The sequence below is a fragment of the Gambusia affinis genome, linkage group LG05, assembly GCF_019740435.1.
Source record: "Gambusia affinis linkage group LG05, SWU_Gaff_1.0, whole genome shotgun sequence".
Lineage (NCBI taxonomy): Eukaryota > Metazoa > Chordata > Actinopteri > Cyprinodontiformes > Poeciliidae > Gambusia > Gambusia affinis.
This window is the reverse complement of record NC_057872.1, coordinates 24,346,588-24,370,907: the sequence shown is the minus strand read 5'-3', so window position 1 is coordinate 24,370,907 and position 24,320 is coordinate 24,346,588. Positions and strand designations below refer to the sequence as shown.

Sequence of the window (24,320 nt, the reverse complement as noted above, 5' to 3'; positions counted from 1 at the left end):
CCCTAACTCTGAGATTTCTAATAAAGTTTGAGATTTCCCAAATCTCATTAACGTTTAAAAGAATAAAATGGTGCACCTGTGCTGTACTTTATTCTGAAAGTTTTCCCCTCTCTATAATCTTGAAATGTAGAAAATACTGTTTCTATTTATATCACTTCTCAATGTCCTACTTGGTATCAGTTAGTATGGTTGCTGACCAGAAAGGTTGTATTTTTTTAGCTTCTGCAGACTGAACACCAATCAGGTTTAATCAATTTAAAAAATCAGCTAATTCTGGTGGATTCCTGGTAGATCTCTAATTTTAATATTGGAAATGTTAATTAATCCCCTCAAAAGAATATTGTTGTTGTCTGAATATGTTTAATCATGTCTAAAGTGGGAATGCGGCAAAGTTTTAACCTCTGAAGACCCAACTGGAAGGTTTTCTTGGACAGAGCAGAGAACATGTAAAGTAGCAGGTGTTGTGCTCCCACAGGCGACTCTTCCACTGCTTATTCTAGAACAGTACATCCCACTACATCTGGCAAAATATTTTTAAATGAAAATGCACTTTCTAATATAAACTTACTTCTCTTTTGCCTTGTGTGTCTTCCTGCTTTTGTCTGATTTTCTTTTTGCCAGTTGGTGTCACTGAAGAGAAAAATAATTCTGCACCCATACAGAACAGGAACACAAACCCTATTGCACAGTTTTAACTTATCTGTCCACATTTGCATTAGTTTAAACAGAGTTTGAAAACAGCAATCAAAGCAAAGCAATGTTGTTTTTAGATTTCCTGGGTCGTCGGATTACAGTATCTCACTATTCAGGTATAATTTCTTGTAGCATGTGGCTAGCTTAAAAATGTTTTAGCAAAAGTTGCAATTATTAGGGCCATAATTACTATAAACCTAAAAGAACTCCAATGACTGTATTTCACCTTGTAAAGGGGAAAACTTCCTGCACATGTGCCAGAAAGTCTTTACTTTAATGTTTTGTGTGCAACAATGTGTATTTTTCCCATGTAGCACTCAACGGGACGCTTAAACCTCAAGTGTTGTTGAAAAGCTCTTTGCTTCATTTACTCAAACATTCCCGTACATTTGCTTGGCTCCTTTGTTGTTTATTTTGGCGTAAAAATAGAGAATACTTTTAGCGGCTTTCCCCCCTTTACAAAGGGGAGAAAGCCATGAGTATCAGTTTGTAAAACCAGTCCTCTTGAGATTGAATAATTTTATGAGGAGGAGTGGGGAAAAAAAGAGAAGCAAGATTAAAAATAGAGTCAAGGGAAGTGAAAAAGTAACTGAGCAAAGTAAATGTTAGACAGAGACGTGAGGTCTTTTTATCAAACGTCAGCACTTCACTGGTCTTTGACCCCTCTGTGGTTTGTGGGTTGTGGTCAATCGCAGCTTCTGACCACAGTGGAATGTGTCTCACTAACAACGCAAAGATAAAACAGCGCTTAATTTTGACAGCACAACCTATTTTATCCTCCCAAATTTTTTAATGCTCCGTGTCTTCCCTTCTATTCATCAGACTGATACCGAGACGTCCATCACTTAGCTCGTCTCATCTCTCTGCAGACATTTTATAAAAACTCTCTTTCATCCTCTCCTTCTCCATCTCTTTGCCTCCTTAATAAAACTAGCCTGTCAAACCACTACGGTTCCCAGAAGTCTATATTCTCTCCACTCTTGGCAGATTTTCACAACAAATAAATTATTCAGTGGTGGATTTTGTAGTCTAGAAATTGATGGTATGATTAATTTATGTGATCATACAGAATATTGGGTCTGTGTATTTCATTAGCATGCCTGCAGTTTAAATATTAACTTCAGTTTATATGCAAGGGTGTTTTTGAAGCCTTTTGGATTAGCTCCTTTGGTTCAGGGCCTTGTTTCATCACAAGCATGGCTCACTTGTTAAAAAACTTGCATTGAATAAGTCTGACATAAGTTGTATTGACAAGCCCAGAAATTGCATGTCTAAACTGGGAACGACAAAGACCAGTTTATCGACGGATTTCTAATTAAGTATAGCATGATAACTACATTAACCCTTTATAATACTGTCTTTTTCCTACAGCTTTTTGTAATTTTGATTGAAAACATTTGGAACTTACAGATTGTGTTTGCAGAAATCGAGCTCCTTTGCTTCCCCCAGCTCTCCATCCTGTTTCTCAGCAGCTCATATTGTAATTCAGTCTTCTTGGGGAATAAGTTGTCTGTCCCTGGAGAAAGTAGCCAAGGCCCATTTTGTTCCTCAGCTGCATAGTCTTTCATGGGAATCTAGGACACTGGGTGCATCCTAATGTCTGTGAAATGGGAACACACCAGTCCCAAGGGCTGCACTGCTTCTTCTGGTGTCCCTTAACAATGTGGATGTGCTGCTCTTGCATTAAAGAACAGGTGTGGTACTAATATACAGTTTCCAGAACCAGTTCAAGAATGATTCAAAGATTTTGGACCTTCTGACATTATCTTGCCACCAGAAAGATTTACCTATATGTATTCCTTTGTCTCTCACATTCTTGCTTAGCATTCTTGCTGTTGAGGTTTAGCACTGTTTTGTAACAGATGTGTTGAAAGAATATTTTTTGGAGAGCTGAAATGAAATAATTTTTTTAATAAACAAGGCAATCCTTGGAAAAAACTAATTGTGGCAATACAAACCAGCCTGACCCTGTGTGATAACTTAATTAGCTCTTTAGTCTTATAAATAATTGTCAACCTGGGGGGAGTAGATATCAAGTGTTGATAACAGGGAAGGTCATCTTTTAAGTCGCTAATGAGGAAGATTTCCCCACTTGTTTTAAAGAGTTCATTCATTTCTTGGAGGGTTTTCCAGCCTGAACATCCTGTTTAAACTCATGTCACAGAATCTCAATCAGAGGTCCAAACTTTGGCTCAAAGACAAAAATCAAAATTAAGGTTTTGGAGATACCATTAACTCTACATCAAAGTTAATGATTGTGCTTTGGAACATTGTTCTGCCACTTACCCAAGTACTCTTAATCTCAAGGCCAATTATTGTCATTCCTCTTCAGGATTTGCATGTAGACAGCAGAATGCCAGGTTCCATCAATTACAGCAAGTCACAAAGTAGCTCCAGACATCACAACACTCCCACCATGTTTTTTGTTTCTAAATCTTAAATATCACGTCTTTATTAGCTGTAATCAGAGAGATCATCATATGAGCAAAATAAAGGCAAGAAACGTTTATTCTGTGTGTAATTAATTTACATGACGTTTCTTTCTTAGTGAATTGAATTACAGAAATAAAATAACCTTTTGATAATATTCAAATGTATTAAATAGGTTTGCATAAACAGGATGACATGTATAATCAACTTTTTTGCTTTTGTTTGTTGTTTTCCAGTTTGCTGTGGCGCTGTAACTGTGAAGGTGATGCCGAAGGTGGAGGTGGACGGAGGAACAACAGCCAAACTGCCCTGTACATATTCTGGCACAGCCTTGCCAGATGTTGTTGTTGGTTGGCACATTGTAAGTGGATTATATACTGTGTCAAAATATTTACACACAAGAAGCATTTTTACATTGAAGCTCTTAAAGTACAAAGTGCACTGTCAGAGATTCTGCAATTTTTTTGTTTTCTTTAAATCTTTTTTTTAGGACTATGAAAATCAAAGAGTAAGAGTGGCCTACCGAAAAAATTCTGGCGAGCGAATGAGCGACACCGGTACTCCTCTGGATGACCGAGTCACTCTTGAAGAAGACCTCACCTTGACCATCAAGTCTGTGAAACCCTCTGATCCAAACAAATACTACTGCCAGGTCACTGCTGGCAAGGACGGGTCTGGAGAAGGCGAAACTACTCTTGAAGTGTTTAGTACGTAGACCAGTTCTCTTTAACACATCCAACTTTCCTACTGAACTTCAAAAGTAAATTATGAAGAGTTTTTTTGTGTCACCTTCAAAAAGGTTTCAAAATTGTGAGATTTATGTCGGTGTCCATTTGTGCTAGCCTTAACTTAACTGCACCTAATGCATATTTAATTGATTTGAGACTTGTATACATTTACACTTAAGTCTCCTAAATGAGATGTAATGAGATTTGTTGATGTGAGATAGTCTGGATCTTATTTTGTGGGATATTTTTGTTTGTGTTATAATTTTAGGCTTTCTCTGATCCCAAATTCCTTTGACAAGTTCCCCAGAGGTCAATTAACCACAATTTAATGGCACTGGGCATAATTGATGAATAGTTCAATCATACTTGTCACGTCTCATATATCTCTTCCTAATAAGAGTCAAGATTTATCACCGTCATGCAAAGGCCTGATCCTGGTGCAGAGCGATGTTTCCTTGCCCCTCTTTTACCATGTAATCTTAAATAAGAAGCACTTACGTGTGTCTTGTATTGGACTTTCAGCTGTTCTTTAAAGGATGTGTATTTTTTTAATTTTTTTATTTTCAGATGCTGAAAAACAACCATATAGTCATGTAGCATCTGAAAATGCTACATGACTAAAAAAATTACACTATGAATTATTCCTTTATATTCATGTTATCACAATAACTAGACATTTTTGCTAAATAATATCTGAAATGCAAACCTGCAATTACTTTGTGAAAAGGCATCATGTATAAGATTCAAAGAGTAACAGGAAAATATTATGGTGTCAGTGTATAATAGTTTTTAGTCAAAAACTCTACAATAACACATTATGGCATAAAAAATATAACGCATAATGTAATATTGATTATTACGCTTTATGATAAAAATCACAGGCATAATATTGCAACAATAATGTAATAGCACTTATTTATTGTTTATGCTCATAACCATGATTTATGAGTGTCAATCTAATACCAATATCTGTATAAGCCTTGGAGTAACCCTTTTATGCTTAAGTGTACCTTTGTGTACTGCATAGCTACTAAATCTGAATACAGACAACAGAAAAGACGTAGTAAGAGGAGCACAACAGAACTCAGAACATCAAGCTTTTGCTTAAAGATCTTTGGCTTTATTGTGGTGCTTTAGATGTTGAATAAAATGATCTCTAAAAGCCACTATATCCAACAAAATCACTCTGTAACAGCATAAAAACTTACAGCATAAAACTTTATTTGAATTTTAGAGAGTAAGAAAAGTCTCTACAGTTCTTGATTTCAAACAAACTTGAAACATTTCCAATCAGACAATATTTTGTAAACAAGGGAATAGTGTGTTTCCTATTGTTTCAGGACAATGCGACAGTGGGAGGACAATGCTGCATTTCTGTACTCTACACATCAGGAGAAAACATCAGCCACTCCTGCACTGTCTCTGGCATTTTATGAAAAAGTCTTTAAACCATCGGAATTACTTCAAAATCCTACTTTTTAAAACACTTGAATACCGTAGTAATGGTTATACACCTAACTTTATTTAATTGTTTTTTTTTCCTCCTCTAGCCAAGATTTCATAAATTACAATTACCAACAGAAAACCAAATAGTTTTTTGCTGAAAACATTACTTTATATGTGGGAGGGAAGAGGAGATAAATCTAGTTGCACTGCTATTGTCCAGAATATAAACAGTTCTCAAGGGAATTTGGTACTGTGTTACAAAAGAAAAACAACTCTCAGTTTCCCATTCCCTTGGCCTGCCTGTACTTTTGGAGAGTCCTTGAGAGGGTAGAGGTCCTTCACCATGGAGCTACGAAGGACAGAAACTCCTTCTGGAGGGTTTAATTTCCAGGAAAAAAAGTCCCTTTCTCTCCAAACACAGAAACCCACCAGTGGGTCAGGTGCGACGGACAAGGAGGGGATTGAAAATTGTAGATCTCAGTGAAGGATTGAGAGAAAGAAATACCCATATTTTTATGCACAGTCGACAGCTGCAGGAGGAGATAAACTGACCTTGGACAAGTCAGCTTGGGAATAAAGCAGAGAAACAAATGGGAGTGCTCACACCTGTGGCTGAATGTGTGTGTTTGTGTTGAGTAGGAAGTGGGAGTTTCTTTCCTGTCTGACCCTTATCTACACAGATTAACCCGGTTAGCAAAGGGATACTATGAGCAAGGTTATTTACTACTAGGTTTAATTAACAAGGTCAGAGGGTGTGTGCTTTGAAACACAAATGTAGAAAGTCAGTGATTGTGAGCACTTGCATGTCACATCTAAAAGCCCCTTTGTCTTGATGAAGGGTAATGATTGATAGTTGTTTTCTTTTCCATCTCAGTTGCTCCCCAGAAACCAGAAATCAAAAAACCGTCTCAGGCCATCTCAGTGGGAGGACAGATCAGCTCAGAGGTTTGTATTTCATCTTGTGTATGTTTCATGTTTCCTTATTTTATTTCCTCTAAAGTTTATATATTTATATTTTATGTATGTATGAAACCCCAGTACAATCCCTTATCTGGCCAATTAGGCTGATTTAGATTTTTGTTGGATTCTGAAGTTTTATTTGTAGATGCACCTATTATTGGAAATGTTAAAATAAAATTGATTTATGTGATTCCAGAAGCCCGAAAACAGTCAAAAAGCTTCATGCAGTGCTGAAAATTTCTAACATTGAGTTGGATGGTTGTTATTATATAACCCTAACCCTAACCCTACAAAACAATGTTGTTTTGTAATGAAATATTCAAAATGGAATATAAATGACTGACAAAAAAAAAAAATCCTCATGGTTTTTTCTTGGTTCTTTTTATTTTCTGGAGAGCAAACTCAGTTTTTTGTCTTTGTTTTGAGACAGAGGCCATTATTAATGTTGATGCCACAAAATGGCTTGAGGACAACAAAAGCAATGCTTTGACATGGCCATTAAATGTCTAATTTAAGTCCAGATGAAAATGTGCAGGTAGTATCATATTGAAAATAGCTGTTTTGTCTTCCTACAGTAACAACTTCAACTGTAAAGAATGTTGTCAGTGCAAAACGTTAGTCTTAGGGTACGATGCTCTCTCAGATTGAAAATAAGATCAGATTTCTGCATTTCAAACTGTTCACCGCCCAGATCTGTACAAGTTGAAAAACTTCCAAATCCTTTCAGCAAATAGTTTCTCTGTGCATCCCTACTTTCTTTTCAACTGATATCACTTGTAATTTGTGTTTTCTCAAATTGGAATCAGGTCGGCACTTGCGAAGCAACCAATGCATTCCCCCCTCCAAGGATCATTTGGTTCAAAGACAACCAGCCTCTTCCTGAGGTCAAAGACAGAAAGGAAAGTATGTGTCCTCTGGACGACGGAGCTTGATGCTGTCTTGCTAAAGACACTCAAAGGCACTTATGTCATGATTAATGGTTTTACTAATCTTGCCAGAGACCTACATGGTTCTTTCTACGGTGAAGGAGTCTTCGGGTCTTTACACCATAAAGAACGCACTGTACATGCTGCCCACAAAGGCCGACAAGGACTCTACACTTCATTGTACTGTGGAGTACAGCCTGGCAGGAGAGAAGAACAAGAACATCCAGAAGAAGTCTGAACCCATGAAAATTGAACTTCGCTGTGAGTGAAAATCTAGGAGCAGAGTGTTTGAGTAAATACAGAAAGACAGGTGCTTAGATGTTTTTAATGGGGGTGTGTTTGATATATTTTGAATAGAAACAGAACACATTTTCAGCAAATTTAGATTTACTAGTTAACATTACATGACTGCATTTGGACAGTCACAGGAATCGGAAACTTTGAACACTCATTCTGCCTCAGACGGAACATGTAAACAGCAGATAAAACAATTTCCAACAAAGATTATGTTGCTACCCAGCAACATAATATGGTAAAAAATGCTTAATTGAAAAGAAAATATTGTAATTTATTACAACTCATTGCTTTAGCATGCTTGGTTCTCCGTGAGCTCCAGATAAAAGAGCCGAAGTGCCAGTCAGAACGGAGAACAATACATTTGAAGTCTTCCCTCAGACTTTTAGATTTAGGTCTGTATTTTCACTGAACTATTGTACGATATAATAAAACTTTCTTTGAAACCATTCAATTATCATGCTGGCTGTACGATAACAGTCATTTGTTGCTGCTTTTAGGCAAACCTCCACCCTAGTCTCAAGTCCTTTGCAATGTCTAATAGGTTGTCTTCCATCTTAGCCCTGGGCAAAGGACATGAAAGGAGTGGACGGAAATTGTTTTTTTAGTAAATTGTGTCATCTGCATAAGCCACCATCAACTGGTTAATTTAGAGCATGCCATGCTTCCCTTGCTGAGGAGGGTTTATGACTATTCTGATTCCATTTGCATTGGTTTAATCACAATGGTATTTCTCTAATTGTCTGACCCCTAACCTGAGGGTTAAAAAGCACATAAAAGCCTGTCCAAATATTTGGTGTTGTTACAGACAATAATTATCTGAGCTCCAATGTTTGTAGATTGTAATGTAATGTCATACTCATCATTTATGTAAAGTATAACTGTAACTTTAACCACTGATTGAATTCTCACCTGTTCCACATCTGCTCTTGTCATCATCCAGATCCTTTTGAAAAAATTATGTTTAATCTTTTCAAACCTACTGTGGTCAAAGAGGGTGATAATGTCACCCTAAAATGTGAAACTGATGGAAACCCACAGCCTCCGTTTGACTTTACAAAAGATGTATGTAAACACATCAAGATGATCAATCTTTCACATAAAAACTAACATCATATTTACCTGGCTTCATCACTGAGGTATTAAATCTGTGATTCAATTTACAGAAAAAACAACTTCCTGGTGCGGACGGTTTTCTGACACTGATGAATGTCAAGCGTACGGATTCGGCAGAATACACGTGCTCTGCGTTCGACGCAGAAAATTATAAGGAGGAGTCAAACACTATGTTCCTTGATGTCAACTGTGAGTGAGACACACACATACACAAATGCACATCAAAGTACAATGCATAAAAAAATCATTTCAACCTAACAGTGAATCATTCTTTTAAGGTTTTTCTTTTCACATTTAAGTCATAAATCTTTAACTTAAAAAGTCTTGCATGGAATTAGCGATACTAAAATATCCTATCAGGGTTTCAACGTCTGCTTCACTTCTTCACAGTCCATCTGCTTTAATGCTATCTTCACCACAGTGTCTAATTTGATCTTCTCACACACATTAAGCGTTGATAGCCTTGAAAAAATGTTAACTCTTCAGAATTGGATTAAATTAAGAGTAAGTTTAAGATTCAATACTCTGCTATGTACTGTAATTTCTGAAGTCTTATTACATGGATGTTAAATGGATGAGCAAGTTTTTTATTTTACATTTTTTCCTTGCCCCCTCTGTAACAAGCCTTGGGTTTCAAAGTGCCTCAATCCATGTTGCTAAGCATCTGTTTTCTTTTCTTTAGACATTGACGAGATGAGCGTCACTCCTAGTGGGAATCAGATTATCGATTTGGGAAAGCAGGTTCAGTGGCAGTGTAAGACCAAGGCGTCTAAAAATCACACTGTCCTATGGAAAAAGGTACATTAAAACTTCTTTTTTATTGGTGTAAGAATCCAGTTAGGCTCTTTATGACTCTGATTTTTAGTAGTCAAAATAGAAAGAGGATGGTGTAGAGCTGCTGTGGGTATTAGTCCTCAACAGAGCCTTTAATAAATACTATTTGCTTCATGTTTTTTTTAATCCCCTTTCACATTATTTTTCTCAGATATCATAAACCTAAGCTGATAATACATTAAACAAGACAATAACTTTATCAAAGTTTTTATTTTTATTTTACCTTACTTATATTCTTTGAAACAGACAAAAAGTAAAAGCAAGAAAAACTAAAAATTAAAGCGAATTGTCATGCTCATTGACATGCAATTCTGCATTTTCATTATTCAAACAAAATTATTTAAACTTCAAAGTTATTTTGGTTACCTGTTAAATAACTTACAAGGTAGTAATTTATATCAGAGATCATACTCGAGTATTGGTCAGTATTTTAAAAACTGTTATGACCAGAGATAATTTTTCTATGTTTATACTAAAGCATGGAATGACATTCCACAACATATAAAGTCCATCTCAACTCTGGCGCTATTTCAAAACGACTCATGCACCTCATTTGTTCCACACCATTGTTTGCGATCACCGTTAGTTTGTAAATTGGTATCTCTGTGTGTCCATGTTGTTGAATTATGTTGCATATCTTTATATTTCTGCGGAACAGGAACCTGCTCTGAAACAGTAATTATGCTGAGTCATTCATTTAATCTTTTCCTGCTTAAAAATCAAGTAAATAAATAAATAGGTATCTTTAGATTTTATGTACTTAGCTCAGTAATGTCAGTTTTTTTTCAAATCATACTAATTTTGTTCAGTAATTATTTCCTATGACTAACCTATTAAATTAATATTTGCTATTTCTTACACTATTTGAAGCATTTCTATGTTTTTCTATTATTATCAAACCACATACTATCATGCTTTAATGTTTCGCTATTTATCACAGCTTCTCGTCTTCTGTGTGTGATGCTCCTGCAGCATTAGGCCTGTTGTTCTAGTCTTATTATCTGTTGTTGTGTCTCGTGGGTATGGTAGAAGCTGTGTTGGGAATATGTTGTTCTGGGTTGGAAGGATTCCTATGAGAAGAAGAGGAAAAGAATTGCAAACGAAAGGTTTATCGCCGAGGATGATCTGTTATCACTGCACTGTCAAACAGTGTGTGTGAAGATTGCTCCCCTGCTTTCCCAGCACACCACCAAACCCTCCGTCTAGATATTCTCTGTGCTGTTCTGCTTTCAATTTTAAACAGAGGGAGCATAAAGAAAGTATGAAAGGGGTGGTACTGTGAATCCAACCGGTTTTATTGCAGCATTTCTCTCTTCCTCAGGGCTCCACTGTGCTTTCTCAAGATGGCATTCTATCAATTGTAAGTGTTGGCTATAAAGACGCTGGAGAGTACGTGTGTGTTGGCGCTGTTCCAGAAGTCCCGGGACTGACAGCTCAGGCCATTGTAAAGCTGACGGTGAAAGGTAACGCACTCAGATAATTTCTAAATATTCATCCAAACCTTACACATCCAATCTGAGAAAAAGTAAGAGAAAAAAATTTACTTTTATTCACTGTCTTTAAAAAAGTTTTGAGAGAAGTTGATGGACACACACTTCCATATTTATCTATCTACTTATCTATATAGATAAAGAAACCAGAGAGAGAGAAGGATAATATTGTTGACCAAATGCAGAGTTGAACCAGAGTTTTATTTCTTCATGTCAGCTCTTTCCTCATCACATCAGCATACAACAATACTCACATTGTGGCACATTATACCTCATGTCTCTATCCATGTGCCACACATTCCTGCTATCACTTTTTAACAAAACACTAAAATACTTGAACTGTTCAGCTTGAGGCTCACCATAAATGTGCATTCTTTCATTGTTCCTGCACATAGAAGCCAAAAAATACATTGGAGTTTGTGTTTTATAATGATGGTGTCAATAAAATATGGTTTTATCACATTTGGTGTTCAACAGATTTAAAAAAAAACAAAAAGAAAAAACAACACAGTCATTTCATCGCGTTTAAATATCTGAAGTATACCCTATTGTTTGAGAACAGTAGTGAACAGTGGAACAATGATAATGTTTTAGCACTGTTTTAGTTGAAGGAAGCATGTTGTATGTTGGATGGAAGCACTGTAGAGGAAACGTTTTAACTTCCTGTCATTCATTAAATCACAAAATTCAACAGTGTGTGCTTGGTTTGAGACATTCCTTGCATTGTTTTAATGGTAAATGGACTGAACTTTGCGCTTTTTCAGTCATTTTGACCACTCAAAGCACTTTACACTAGAGTCACAGTCATCGAGACGCACTCACAAACACACACACACATTTATACACCAATACGCAGATCGGTAGGCAATTTGGGGTTAAGTGCCTTGCCTAGAGGCACATCGACATGTGGCAGGAGGAAGCTGGAATCGAACCTACAAACTTCCAATCGCAAGACGACTACTCTACCATAGAGCCACAGTCGCCCACAACTTTCTCTCACCCTCCCCAGGAAAGCCAGAGATTGAGACCCCTGTTGTTGGGGAGGTGGAACAAGAAGGAGCTGAAGTGACCCTGAAGTGTTCGGCCAACGGTTTCCCCAAACCTCAGTTTACATGGTCAGCCTCAGGAAGGGAGGTAATCACTTCAAAAACAGTCCACTACTGGAGAGGATATAAATAATATCACCATAAGCTACAATAGGATTAATTTATTAATTTATTAAGATGTAGCCTATGTAAAAAAGAAGTTATTTATTTATATATTTGCACATTTTTTGCACTGACATATTAATCACACACACACACTGATGTATTAAAACTCATGTAATAATTATTTAGTGACTGTGTTTGAAAATAAAAATAAAATGCAGAAAAACATATTAGTTACTTTTACCTTTAATACCGTCATTATTTATATCACTGAACAATTATTACATGTTTTTTGACCTGGAAATGGAACAAGGTTAAGTTTTATTTCACATCATTCCCAGATCCAGGTTTCAACAGCAGCATAAGTAGCCATTAGTACTTGTTTCTGGTTGCTTGTGTCAATTACATCCCAGTTTTTATTTAGCTTGCAAATAATTAATACTGAAATTTCCTTTGAGTACATTTAAAACCAGCCCAAGTACCAACAGTGGGATCATAGTTTGGGAACCTTGGGGCTTGGTAAAACAATTCACTTAACTTTTAATAGTACATTTCCTCTCACTGCTTTCTTTCTTCCATTTATTTTACTAGTCTATCTCAGTGGAAGATAACAAGGTGGTAAGCTCTCTGACCCTATTTACCACACCTGAGATCATGAAGAGTGGTGTGAAGTGCGAGGTCTCCAACGAATTTGGAAAGGATACCAAGGACTTCCCTGTAGCTCTCAAACGAGGTCAGTGTGAAGATTGTCTTTCCCTCTTTCAGCACAATTTATTTTATTTAAAAAATTACCAATATATCTTACAATTACCATATATTCACTGCAATTTCAGAGAGCAGAGTGTGCATTTTCAGTAGAATGCTTTTACAGTACTACAAATTCACTGTGGCCTTTACTGTGGATGGACAAATAACAGGAAATTCCAAACACCACTAAAAATGACTGACACACTTCATTAGGGTCAGACTCTCTTATGCTATCTAGAGTTGCCACATTCCATGTAGAAAAGTAAAGAAGGGGTAACACTTTATTTGACGGGTTGTGAATAAGACTGTCATGACACCGTCATGAACATAACACAACACAACACCTGTCATGAACATGAAATACGTCTTCATGAATATTTATGACTGTTGTCATAAAGTGTCATTTGGTAAATCATGACACTTTTAATAAAAAGTTGATATTATTCAAAATATCTTTGTTATGCAACTTGACATTAACAAAGAAATCATGACCTGATATAAATTTGTTAGAAAAATATTACTGATTAAACTTTAAAAATTATGTGGCTTTATGTTACTAAAGCTAAAGTTTAATCGGTTTTAGGTCTGGACCTATTGTTACTTCAAAGGAGAAATGACAATCACATTGAATCAAGTGTTTTCCAATGCTGGCTTAATATGACTGACATCTTGGCCTCAATAGAGTTTTACAATTCAGACATAAGGTTGGTTTGAATAGCTTTTATTCTTTAGTAAAATAAATCATCATTTTAAAAAATCCTTTATTTTTTCATGCTGACTCAATTTACTCAAGTTATTAAAATTAAATTGATCTGAAACATAAGTATAAAAATCAGAATATTTACTACTGCTGAATTAAAATTAGCATAAATGCTGGAGCTAAACTGCATTTTCTTGGTGTTTGTATTGCTTCTTTTCATGTGAGAGTGTGTGCAACTTGTGCAAACGGTAACAGATTCTTTATTAATACAGAACCTATGCCAGGGTGGCTTCGCAGCTTAGCTTCTTTCCTGCACTACATCACTTCTGACATTTGTGTATCGTATTTTTTGGACTATAAGGCTCAACGTATTATAAGACGCAGTACCAGTGAACGGATCTATTTTCATGTATAAGAAGCACCGGAGTATAAGGCGCATAAAGCAAAACAAAATACGGTAGTCGGATAGGTCAGACTTTATTCAAATCAACAATAACTGTCAATATTACACAAAAAACTACACTCACTTTTTTAATCATTCATCTTCTACAAATCCATCAAATTCCTCTTCTTCAGTGTCGGAATTCAACAGTTGGGCGATAGCGGCATCAAGCAAACCCGGATCCCTCTCGTCATCATCCGATTCAGTCTCATTCCGGCCTTTGTGAAAGCTCAGACGACAGTTGAGAAGTGGTTCGCCACCCCAAAACAAGTCTGTCTAGACAGCATAGAAAGCTGACTGCACGAGGTTTCTGACCAGCAGCGACGATGCTTCGTCAATCTAGGGGAGTGGCTTCGTTGCTTACCAAAGTTGTAATAAAACACGCAGTTCTCTGTTCATACATAAGGTGCACCGGAACATAAGGTGCATTGCAGATTTTTTTTTTTTGCCAATATAGGGATTTTATGCGCGCCTTGTAGTCCAAAAAATACAGTATATATAATTCAGCAAGGTATCACAAGCTTGGGAATTGATTTACTAACAGTTGCTGCCACCTAATTATAGCTGGCCATGTTGCAGCAACATAACTCCGAATCTTTCCTCTGTTTCTTGTTCTCTCTTGCAGCAAACACAGCTGAAGGTAGAGCCTTCTCCCTCCTTCTCCTCCTCTCCTCACTTCTTCTCTCAGGACTCTTTGTTGTACAGACCCTGTAATCTAGAAACCTCCCTTCCATCCATCTCCTCTTGCTTCCAGCCCCTCCCTCTTTCACAAACACATACATGCACATTCAGAATACGCATCTTCCTCTGTCGTACTGTAATCTTGTATATTTGCCCTCTTGCTACCGAACACTGTGGATATTGTATATTGTTCTTCTTCTTCTTCTTCTTCTTCTCTTGTCACCTTTGTATGATGTCTGTCCAATATTTCCTGGATGCAACTAAGTTTTTGTGGCCCTTAGGGGACAATAAAGAATTTTATTCTATTCTATTCCTTCCATTCCTCTCTTTGTTTCCTGACTGTGTCTTTTTGGTCACCCCCTTTTTTCCAACTGCACTTCTATTTTCTGCTTTTCTCCTTTTCCTGGTGCTGTATGTAGATAGAGTAGCTTTCGCTTTTTTGTGCGAATGCTATCAGTGGTGTGTGTGTCATTTTTGGTTGTTGCTTTGCTATGCAGTGAGACTGAAAACTCTCTTTCTTTCAAAGTGCTGCTCTCTGGAAACCCTGTGCTTACGTCAGGTCTGTATGGCTAACCCTACTGACATGTTGTGTCTATGGTGTTTGTCTAGAGCTGCAAGTTACTGTGTGTGTATTGATGTCTGTTTACACACAGGTTAATGTATTTATGTTTAGAGCAGTTGATGTTTTTGTGTATTTGTAGCCTATTTGTTTTACTATAGTGGCGAGGACAAAAAAAATGGGACATTATAAGAAGGATACATAGTTTTTTGCTTTTACAATGCAAAGCCTAAAGTTTTCTTTTACTGACTTTGGGTCATTTAGCTTTACTATTTCGTCATGCAGTCAAATAATTATTTCATTTAAAATTTCCTTACTGCAAATACAGAAAAGTTTTCTATAATTATTTTAAACTTTTTTCAGTATTTAATGTCTTTTAACAACATACTGTATTAGTATCATAATTTAAAGGTTAAATAAAATTGCATAAAATCCTGCAGATAACAAAATAAGCCTGAAAATGATGTCATCTTATTGGCATACCTGACAAAGACGCACAAAGGTCTTTTGTCATTTATCAAAATCTTTTATGGTAGTAGCATGACCTCAAACTGAAAAACTTGTGCAAAATTAGTGTAAGTTTTGGCACTTCTAACAATTCCTATAATATAAGCATATCAAAGTGTTTGGGAACTTATAGTTAGTAATACATTTCCCTGGCGTATGAAAACAATGTGACAGAAGCACATTCCTCGTATTCAATCTTCAGAATGAGAAAGACAAGAAAACATGCTATTACTTTAAGTCAGATTTATCCTCATAAGTCACGGAATAAATACAAAAAAATGCAACTAGCTTTCACTAGCCAATATCTGCTGTGTGAGCAACAATTTGCCCCTGTGAGAATCAAGGCTGGTCGGGGTGCAATTTTCATCTCACGACTGAGAGGTGGATGGAGAATATGGAAAATATAATCTTCAAACGGGACAATTAGAGAACTGAAGCAGGTGTGTGATTATGCTGCTGCATTGGAAGCGAGGAGTTACGCATTTGCATCTCCATTTTATCGTCTGACACTAAAATCAAATGTTTTAGACTATGTTATTTTTAATACAAAGCATAAACATGAGGGTTTTCTTGACTTATTTCACAGTAAATCAATCTGGATTTTGGAAAATTTAGTTTTCCAACTTTTGAGATTTTTTTTTTTTTTTTTGCAAAACATTTGTCATCTTACTTTCTAGGATAAATGACCAAAAAAAAGTTATAATCTTCACTTGAAAAGTTATTTTAAAAATAAAAAATACACCTAAAAATGCACTTCCACTGCTGGAGCCTATTCAAGAAATCTGCATTTTCCTTTGTTGTTTTTTTAACCATCATTTACACTGAACCAGGATTAAATCTGTTACAAGGAGTAGAAATTTATTTCAAAAAATGTTTCCAGAAGATAGTTGGTACTTTAAGGATGGAATCTTAAGAATAGATTAGGTTTTTATATGAGAGATTTTCTTGCTGGTTAAATTTCCTAGCATGATGTTTCAGTCCTCTCCCAGTTAGATTCCTTCAAAAATCACAACCTCCAGGACTGATCTGTTTGTGTCATTATTGACTCCTATATATGTGACATATGTGCTTTAATTAAGTGTTTAAGATTGCTACAAACCTTTTCTGACTACTGAAATAGAAGTGTAGAAAGTATTTGCTATGAAATATTCAATATATACAGTTTATAGAGCACCTCTTGCTTCAAAATGAGTAAATTCCTCAAAATTTGTTAAATGTGTGCCTTTTCTAAAAAATTTGAAGAAACACTTCATAAGCAATAAAGTGTAATTGCAATGAAAGAGAAATCTTTTGCCAAAAATCACAGCTTTTTTTGGATCAGAAATTCCTTAATCCTCCTTCATACATTATGTACGTCACTCAGGCAGTTAACTTAAAATCCGTTATAGTTAATCATTTAAGGTTTGGAGTGACTTCACCTAGCTAGTAAGCCATGACTATTGTGGAAAACATCTAGTTTTAGTGCTGTATTAATCTGACGTCACTGTTTTCAATTACATTCTGGGTGTAGTGTCGTGGTTGGTGGACAGTATTTACCTAAATAGCCTGGTTTTGGATCCCACAGTGGAAATGCACATGGTTTATTAAAATGAAAAATGCTGTGAAATTATGTTCCTTTACCAAAAGGTTTTAGGTTGGCAAGTTAAAATACAGTCTACAATCCACATTTTTTGTCTTTTTGATTGTTGCTTTTAATAAAATCTTTTTACAGAAATTAGTCCCTAAATTGACAGATGTCTTGTTGCTGTATTGATTGTCATTTTTTGTATGTTAAAAGTAACTTCATTAGGTAAGTATTTACAACAGATTTGATTCATCTCACAACAATCCACAATGCCACTAAGGGAAAGTTGTAAAAAACTTTCTGAAGGTAGGACTGACTCTAATGAAGCCCTCAAAACCTAATAAAGAGTCTCATAATGTTTCACAACCAGAAGCAAAAATTTAGCTAGATTCTTGTGTTTAATTTGTGGTTGCCAGGCAAACAGATGAGATGCCAGAATGTGAGCACTGCAAGCCAAGAAACGGTCCATCATCAAACCTCCTATAAAACTGCCCCATAAAAGAAAGCATGTTTCTTTATTTACCAGGAGAAAAGTCTAAAAGCAGTTATAATAGCCATAAAATCCCATTTTTGCTTTTGCCCTGATGTGGCAAAGTCAGTTTAAAAACACGTCTGTCATGCCATGTCATGTCTTGTCCTCAAAATTATAGTAACACTAGTGTGACCGATGGGTGAGTATGTTCAATGTTGTTTTCTGGCTCTGGTCAGTTGTGTTTTTTCTCCTTGAGGAACCTGGCCCTGTGTTTGGGTCCCATCACATTTCAGTCATTGCATTCAGAAGTTAGTCTAACTCCACATCCCAATCCCCACTCCCTTATTATATCCTCCCTCCCACCCATCCATCTATTAACTCGCTTCACCTGGATCCCATCAACCCCCATCCTTTGCCTTTTTAATCCTTCCCAAATCAAATCAACCCCCTTCCACCAATCCTTCCCTATCCTCCCATCAACTCACAAATCAAACACCCCCCACACATCCTCTCTCTCCCTTCAAATCAAAAACTCACCTCTTTTCCCATCCCTACTCCCCCACCTCTTCACTTTGATCATTCCTCCCTTTACCCCCTCTCCCTTAAATCTGCTCCCCAATGTCTCACCAACCCCACCATCCTCCTTCCCCTCTATCATTCCCTCTATTGTGGCGCTGTAGCTGAGACCCAGCGGACAGGCTCCAGCACTGTGGTGGTTGCCGTGGTGGTCTGCGTTCTTCTTCTTCTGCTGCTGGTAGCTTTATTCTACTGCCTGAGCAAGAAGACCACGATTTGCGGCAACAAGGATAAGAAGGAAACGTGAGTAGATGACATAAAGAGACCGATGGCAGTAATTAGCTCATGCTTTGTCTGCCTTTTGAGCAAAATAAACAGCACAGTCTTCTATGATTGGTTAGATTAACGAGTAAACCGCTTGCATCAGATATGTCATTTCTGTAATCGTTGACTTGCACTCAGTGATTTTCCTTCTGTTTTGTGTTTTCTTTTCAGGGCTACTGCACAGGTGAACAACATTGTGGTGGAGATGAAGACGGAAAAGGCGAATGAAGAGGCCGGACTCCTCAACAAGAGGATCAACACAGAACAGGTTAGAACAGGCTGAGACTACAGTTCTCTAGGCTCACTGGTCTGTTATGCAGGGCCAGCTACCTACAGTGGTAAAAAGATTAGAAATAAGGAATAAGATCTCTTCTTGTTATTGTCATCTACCACAATAACTTGTCAAAAAAAATGGAAGAGGATTAGGGCCACTGAAAAAAAACAAATTCTGAGTTTAATCTCAGAAATCTGAGATGAGAATTAGAAGGAAAAAAAAATCTTAATTTTTTTCAGCGGCCCAATCTGTTTAGCTGGTCTAGAGTCCTGGGTTGGGTGTTCAAAACATGCCAGGGTTTTTTTTTATCCTTGATTTAAAGGAACTTAATATTTTTTCAGTTTTCTGGAAGTTTGTTGCAAATTAGTGGAGCAAAGAAACTGAATGTTGGTTTTGACTCTGGGGATGCAAAGAAAGCTTGAACCAGAAGACCCGAGTGGTCTGAATGGTTCATCCAACAACAACAGCTCTTTAAAGTATTTTGGTGCTAAGCCATTCACTGATTTAGAAACTAACAAAAGTATTTTAAGGTCTATTCTCTAAGGAAATAGCCAGGATAAAGGGTATGCTTCTTTATTAATGGGGCAGTGACTTTGCATTAAGTTCTTGAATAATAACAAATTATGAAGAGTGTCTCCAAATTCATCAACTGGATGGATGGATGGATACAGCAGCTAGATAATTGAAACTTGGCATAAATTGGTGTTTAATCAGGACAAACACAAATCAGAGCCCAAAACTATCATGGCATTAAAGCTGAGGTGACTGTGTAAACTGAATGGAAGCGTCTGTATTTTCAGTGCTAATACATTACAAGTTCATTTGTAAATTTGTATCTTGTAGCCTTTGGCAAATCTTTGTTATTTATTATTTAAGTTGAATGGAACATGTATGGAACTCCTAAAGAGACACTGAAGGAAAAAAAATAAAAAAACAAACAAAAATACATAAACTTTCTCATGTGCATGAGAGTGTTTTTTGTTTGTTTGTTTGTTTTTTTCCTTCAATGTCCCTTGGTGGGCTCCATAGACATGAGAAGAAAGAGCTGATTTGTTTTAGAAAACACTAATAATAAATGTCAGAGTATATTTAAAAAAAAAAAATTCATTAGTCTGGTACTGCCGGACATATTTGCAATAATTTAATGTTTTACTTGTATTTTTTTTTTCAGTAATCAACCCAGATGATTAAATAACTGTGAGGGATGAAGAACAGAAGATGACAGTTTTGAGGACAGCAGGACTTTTTTGGTTTCTGATTCATGATTGTGAAAGAGAAAACCTGGGTGGTGCTGGGGTTGGGTGCATGTTCATAGCTTCAAGGATCACCATCATTAACTTTGGCTGTGCTTGTTTTTCAACCTGGGCGAGAGCAGCTGGGTGGGGATTTTTACCTTTCTTGCTCAATAAAATTGTTAAAAACTCCATTTAACTCACCGCATCCAAACAATTCACACAATAATAAAATGCTTCACTGGATAACATGATTATTTTTATTTTTTTGCAATCAAATCATTTCATTAACCCTTTGTGTCTTGTTCTGTTTTGTGTCTTAATTCAATGATTAAGCAGTAAGCTTTTCTGTTTAGTAATTTGTGTTTAATTTGTTTCCTGTCTGCTGGGGATATTGGGAAAAACTATAGTTTCCTTTCACATGAGGTTATCCTTCAAGCAAACTGTTTGTTAAATATTTGCTTCAGAGCCTGTATTTGATTTGCTGGTGTTTTACATTATTGTTGCCAGCTGCTTATGTTTTGCATAAATTTCATTTCAAAATCCATAATTTTAATAGAATCAGACCAGGTACTTAATCACTGTCTTTAGAATCCCATATGGTTTCAAAGTAAGTTTGAAAAAACATTAAACAAGCCAGCATTTTAGTTGTAAATTTTTTTTCATTTACATTTATGTATATGATGTCAGTTTCTGGGAGTTCTTTTTTTTATTTTTTATTTTTTTATATATGTTTTGCTATAATCCTTCAATGCAAGTTCAGAGACAGTGTTTAATTGTTAGAGAACATGGTGAAATTGGTTCCTACAGTTGTGTTTGATGTATCTTGAAATCTAGGAAGGACTTCAGTCTCAAATTAAATGACTTCTGGTAGCGAGTCGGGAAAAACTGTGGAATTAGCTTGAGACTAGCATTAGATACCAGTTATTAAAAGTGTTTTGTTTTTTTCTTTCTGTTTTTATGCATGTAAACAGAAATTTGCTCCCAAATAGTAGCTGCACTGGTTCAAGTTACAAGCTCTCAAAAGTGAAAGTAACCAGTTATTCCCACAGTTTCAGCTGTGTTTCATTTATGAAGGTGAGCTCAAGCTGGCTTGGGATCTCTGACTCTGAAATTTCCAAATTTAATAAACATTCAATTACATTTTTCACATGGGGGAACTACAAATTATGACATTAAAAACAACTGTTGGGTTTCATTTGTTACAAGTGGGATTTTCAGGAAGTGCAGCGGTTTAGTCATAACTTCACCTGTTAGAAGAAAAACTAGTTTGGAGCACACAGAGGAGAGAGAAAACATGACTTGGGGTTGTTTCTGGAATATATGAGGTGTGTCTTTATTTTTTTAAATTTTTTACCAGTTTAAATGTGGCAACAGACACATCGTATTGTCAGTGTTCAGGTACGTAATTGAGACATTTTTCTTTCACTGTCAGCAGGCCAAAAAAGATTCCATATTTTTTACTTTGTTGTACACTGGAACCAATGACCTTAATAGATTTCCTAAGAAAAGGTCACCTCAAACCACTATCTGTGGCCTTTTATTGTTTTTCGAGGTCAGTTGTAATTATTCAGCAAAAATGAGACTTTGATCGCTGTCCTTACTTTCTTTTTTTTGTTTTTTGCCATGTTTTATATAATAATGTTGTTGGTTTTTTAGAGAGGGGATTCTTAATTTTGGAACTACTGAGTTTTATTGTTTCCACACTTTTTCGCTTGCTGAGAAAGCATAGAATCGTTTGGGACATTTTGCATTACGTTTGATTTTATTTTGTCAAATGAGATATTCCCAGTGCTTTACTTCTTTCTCTTTTTATTGTATGCTGTATATTTTGTGCTACACTGTGATCATTGTGGTGTGTTGATGTATCATGTTTTTACTTTTTTTTCCAGCTGTTAAGAATTTATAATGAAAAAAAAAAAAACCTCAAGAAAGCCAATCACACCCCAATACTCTGTGGTTTTATTTCCCTGTTCAATACTCTGAGTTGATTGTGGTTTTATAGAGACATTTCCATACAAATTCAGTAACTTTGCAGTAAAACCCACATAACATCATTATACCTCAAGTACAGATGCATCTTAATAGATTAAGACCATGTGTAGATCAATCACTTACAAAGTATCTTACAGATATGTGGTTATTCATATTAATTTTGGCTATTACTATATTAATTTTAACATTTTGTGTGCTTTAAATGAACCAGAGTTTGTTTCCCCTGTTGGTTCAGACCTTTTGTGCAGGTGTGAATAGATTCAAGTAAACCTTTACGTGGACCAAACTACCAGACTGCCGCTCACTTTTTGAGGTTGTCCCGGTCCACTACCAAACAAACTCTGGTGCTTCTGGTGTGAATACAAACCGGCCTTGATACAAACCAACTACAGGAAATATACATCCTTTTGAACTTCATGAGCCACTGTTGGTGGGCATCAAGGTGAAAATCAGCCTTTCAGTGTTGCCAACACTACTACTCAATGTATTGATTGTACTGGAATCGTACCTGATTCACTGTTTTCTGCTTATTGATGCTGCTGTCACCATGTTGTAGATCAGAACATGCAGAGCATCCAAAATCATTCAGCATGCGGCACACATTTGCAGACACTGTTTCAAAATTAGGAAAATCTGTGTTGTATGAGCTGCTCTTGACATTCAAAATGATATTTGAGTTTCAATTAGAACACAAATGTGCATGGCAGAAGTGCAAAGCGCAGGATTTAAAAAGTTTCTTTTTTCTATAGCTGTGCTTTCTCCTGCCCTCGTAATTTCAAGTCAGTGGGAGCAATGATTTTCTGCTGATGGTTATCTGTTTTGTTTACAAATCATAGTCCGCCTATGTGGGAGCAAACTGCAACAAAAAAAGAAAGCCTGCCAAACTTATTCCTTCCTTACAACTTTCCATTAAAATGTACAGTAAATACATCACTTTGTGAACAACCCATTTTGTTAGCACTTATGCATGCACATAATTTTTCGGCAAACATCTTCAAGTTATTTGCCAAGTCAGGAGCATTCACAGTAACTGAATGGGCCTTAAAATTACATTTTTACATGAAAAATTCTTTTTATTTTTATTACATCATCTTCTAATTTTCTGATAATTTGAGTGAATATTAGCTACAAACCACAATAATTTTGTTAAAGTATATAACTAAATTTATGAGTTTTACTTTTTTTTAATTGATCTACAAAATAATTATTCAATAATATTCTTGCATAACATTCATCATTCCAGAAGCTCTGTCCTGCAAACACCCACCACGATCTTCAATAACTCTTCAAAGAGTCTAAATTAATGAGTTACAACAAAATTTAATTTCCCTTTGGGATTAATAAAGTATTTTTGAATTGATTTGAATTTGAATATTAAAATGCTTCTGTATGCACCCTACATTTACATGCCAGCCATCAAATCCCTCTTGATGTAATTCAGTTTGTTTTTTCCATTTGCTTTCTAGAAAAAATATATCTAACTGTATTTCCATCATCCACCACATTTTAATATCTTTGATTTAATGACGTTATGCAAATCTTTATGTTCTTCAACTGATCTCATGATTTATTCTGACAGAATGGAAAATGGAGGACCGTGTTTTGCATCCGTGATGCGTTTATGGGTTTTCTCACTGCTAAATTTTATGATGCTGGTTGCTTTCATCACACCATTGTTTCCTGAAATTAATTCCATCAATCATGAGAAAATTGCTCAGTTGCTTTGTGCATAGATCAGTACAGGTCAGTGGGATGACTTTTGGAAATCATGACTTACCTCCCAATCTGATGCTTCCATCAAAAGCAACAGTAATCTCTACACAATATGAACAAAATCTTCAGAATTTTCAAATTGTGTTTGATACTTTTAGCTTCTAACTTTGTACCAGAACTGTGAGATTTACCCACTTCATATGCAGTTTATACACACATACATTACACCCAACATGAGAAAATATATTCATTTTAGACTTTACTCCAACTTTCTTTGCTAGAGTAGAAAGGATAAGGCAAAAGAAGAATTGAGTCCACATAATTTAATTTAAATTGGATCTTCTCTAACCCACTCTAGGTGAGAACAGGGAATCAAGAAACCCACACAATTAATCTAACCTTCCAAAACCAGATTTGATGTGTGTGTCTGGGATGTGTGAGGTTTGTGGAGATGTTATCTGTCGTTTTCCTGACCTTAGTCCTGTACAAGTCCTGGGGGGAAGAAAGGTCAGCCCTGATGACCTTTCCT

At 36.1% G+C, this 24,320-nt stretch overlaps 1 protein-coding gene across 2 annotated transcripts in view; it reads left to right on the top strand.

Annotated features, from left to right (window-relative positions):
• bcam (basal cell adhesion molecule (Lutheran blood group)) overlaps positions 1-22,027 on the top strand; it is a 62,863-nt gene extending 40,836 nt beyond the window's left edge. Inside the window, exons 2-17 of one of the 2 annotated variants that reach the window (XM_044117991.1) lie at positions 3,360-3,484; positions 3,614-3,830; positions 6,172-6,242; positions 7,064-7,160; positions 7,256-7,444; positions 8,421-8,542; positions 8,644-8,782; positions 9,276-9,391; positions 10,749-10,890; positions 11,927-12,051; positions 12,657-12,798; positions 14,580-14,594; positions 15,162-15,194; positions 18,418-18,556; positions 18,749-18,845; positions 20,023-22,027. In XM_044117991.1, coding sequence (XP_043973926.1) covers positions 3,360-3,484; positions 3,614-3,830; positions 6,172-6,242; positions 7,064-7,160; positions 7,256-7,444; positions 8,421-8,542; positions 8,644-8,782; positions 9,276-9,391; positions 10,749-10,890; positions 11,927-12,051; positions 12,657-12,798; positions 14,580-14,594; positions 15,162-15,194; positions 18,418-18,556; positions 18,749-18,845; positions 20,023-20,025 — 1,772 coding nt within the window. In that variant the 3' untranslated portion in view covers positions 20,026-22,027. The remainder of the gene's footprint in view (positions 1-3,359; positions 3,485-3,613; positions 3,831-6,171; positions 6,243-7,063; positions 7,161-7,255; positions 7,445-8,420; positions 8,543-8,643; positions 8,783-9,275; positions 9,392-10,748; positions 10,891-11,926; positions 12,052-12,656; positions 12,799-14,579; positions 14,595-15,161; positions 15,195-18,417; positions 18,557-18,748; positions 18,846-20,022) is intronic. The other variant, XM_044117992.1, reaches the window with a different exon arrangement.
• The last annotated feature ends 2,293 nt before the right edge of the window (positions 22,028-24,320 follow it).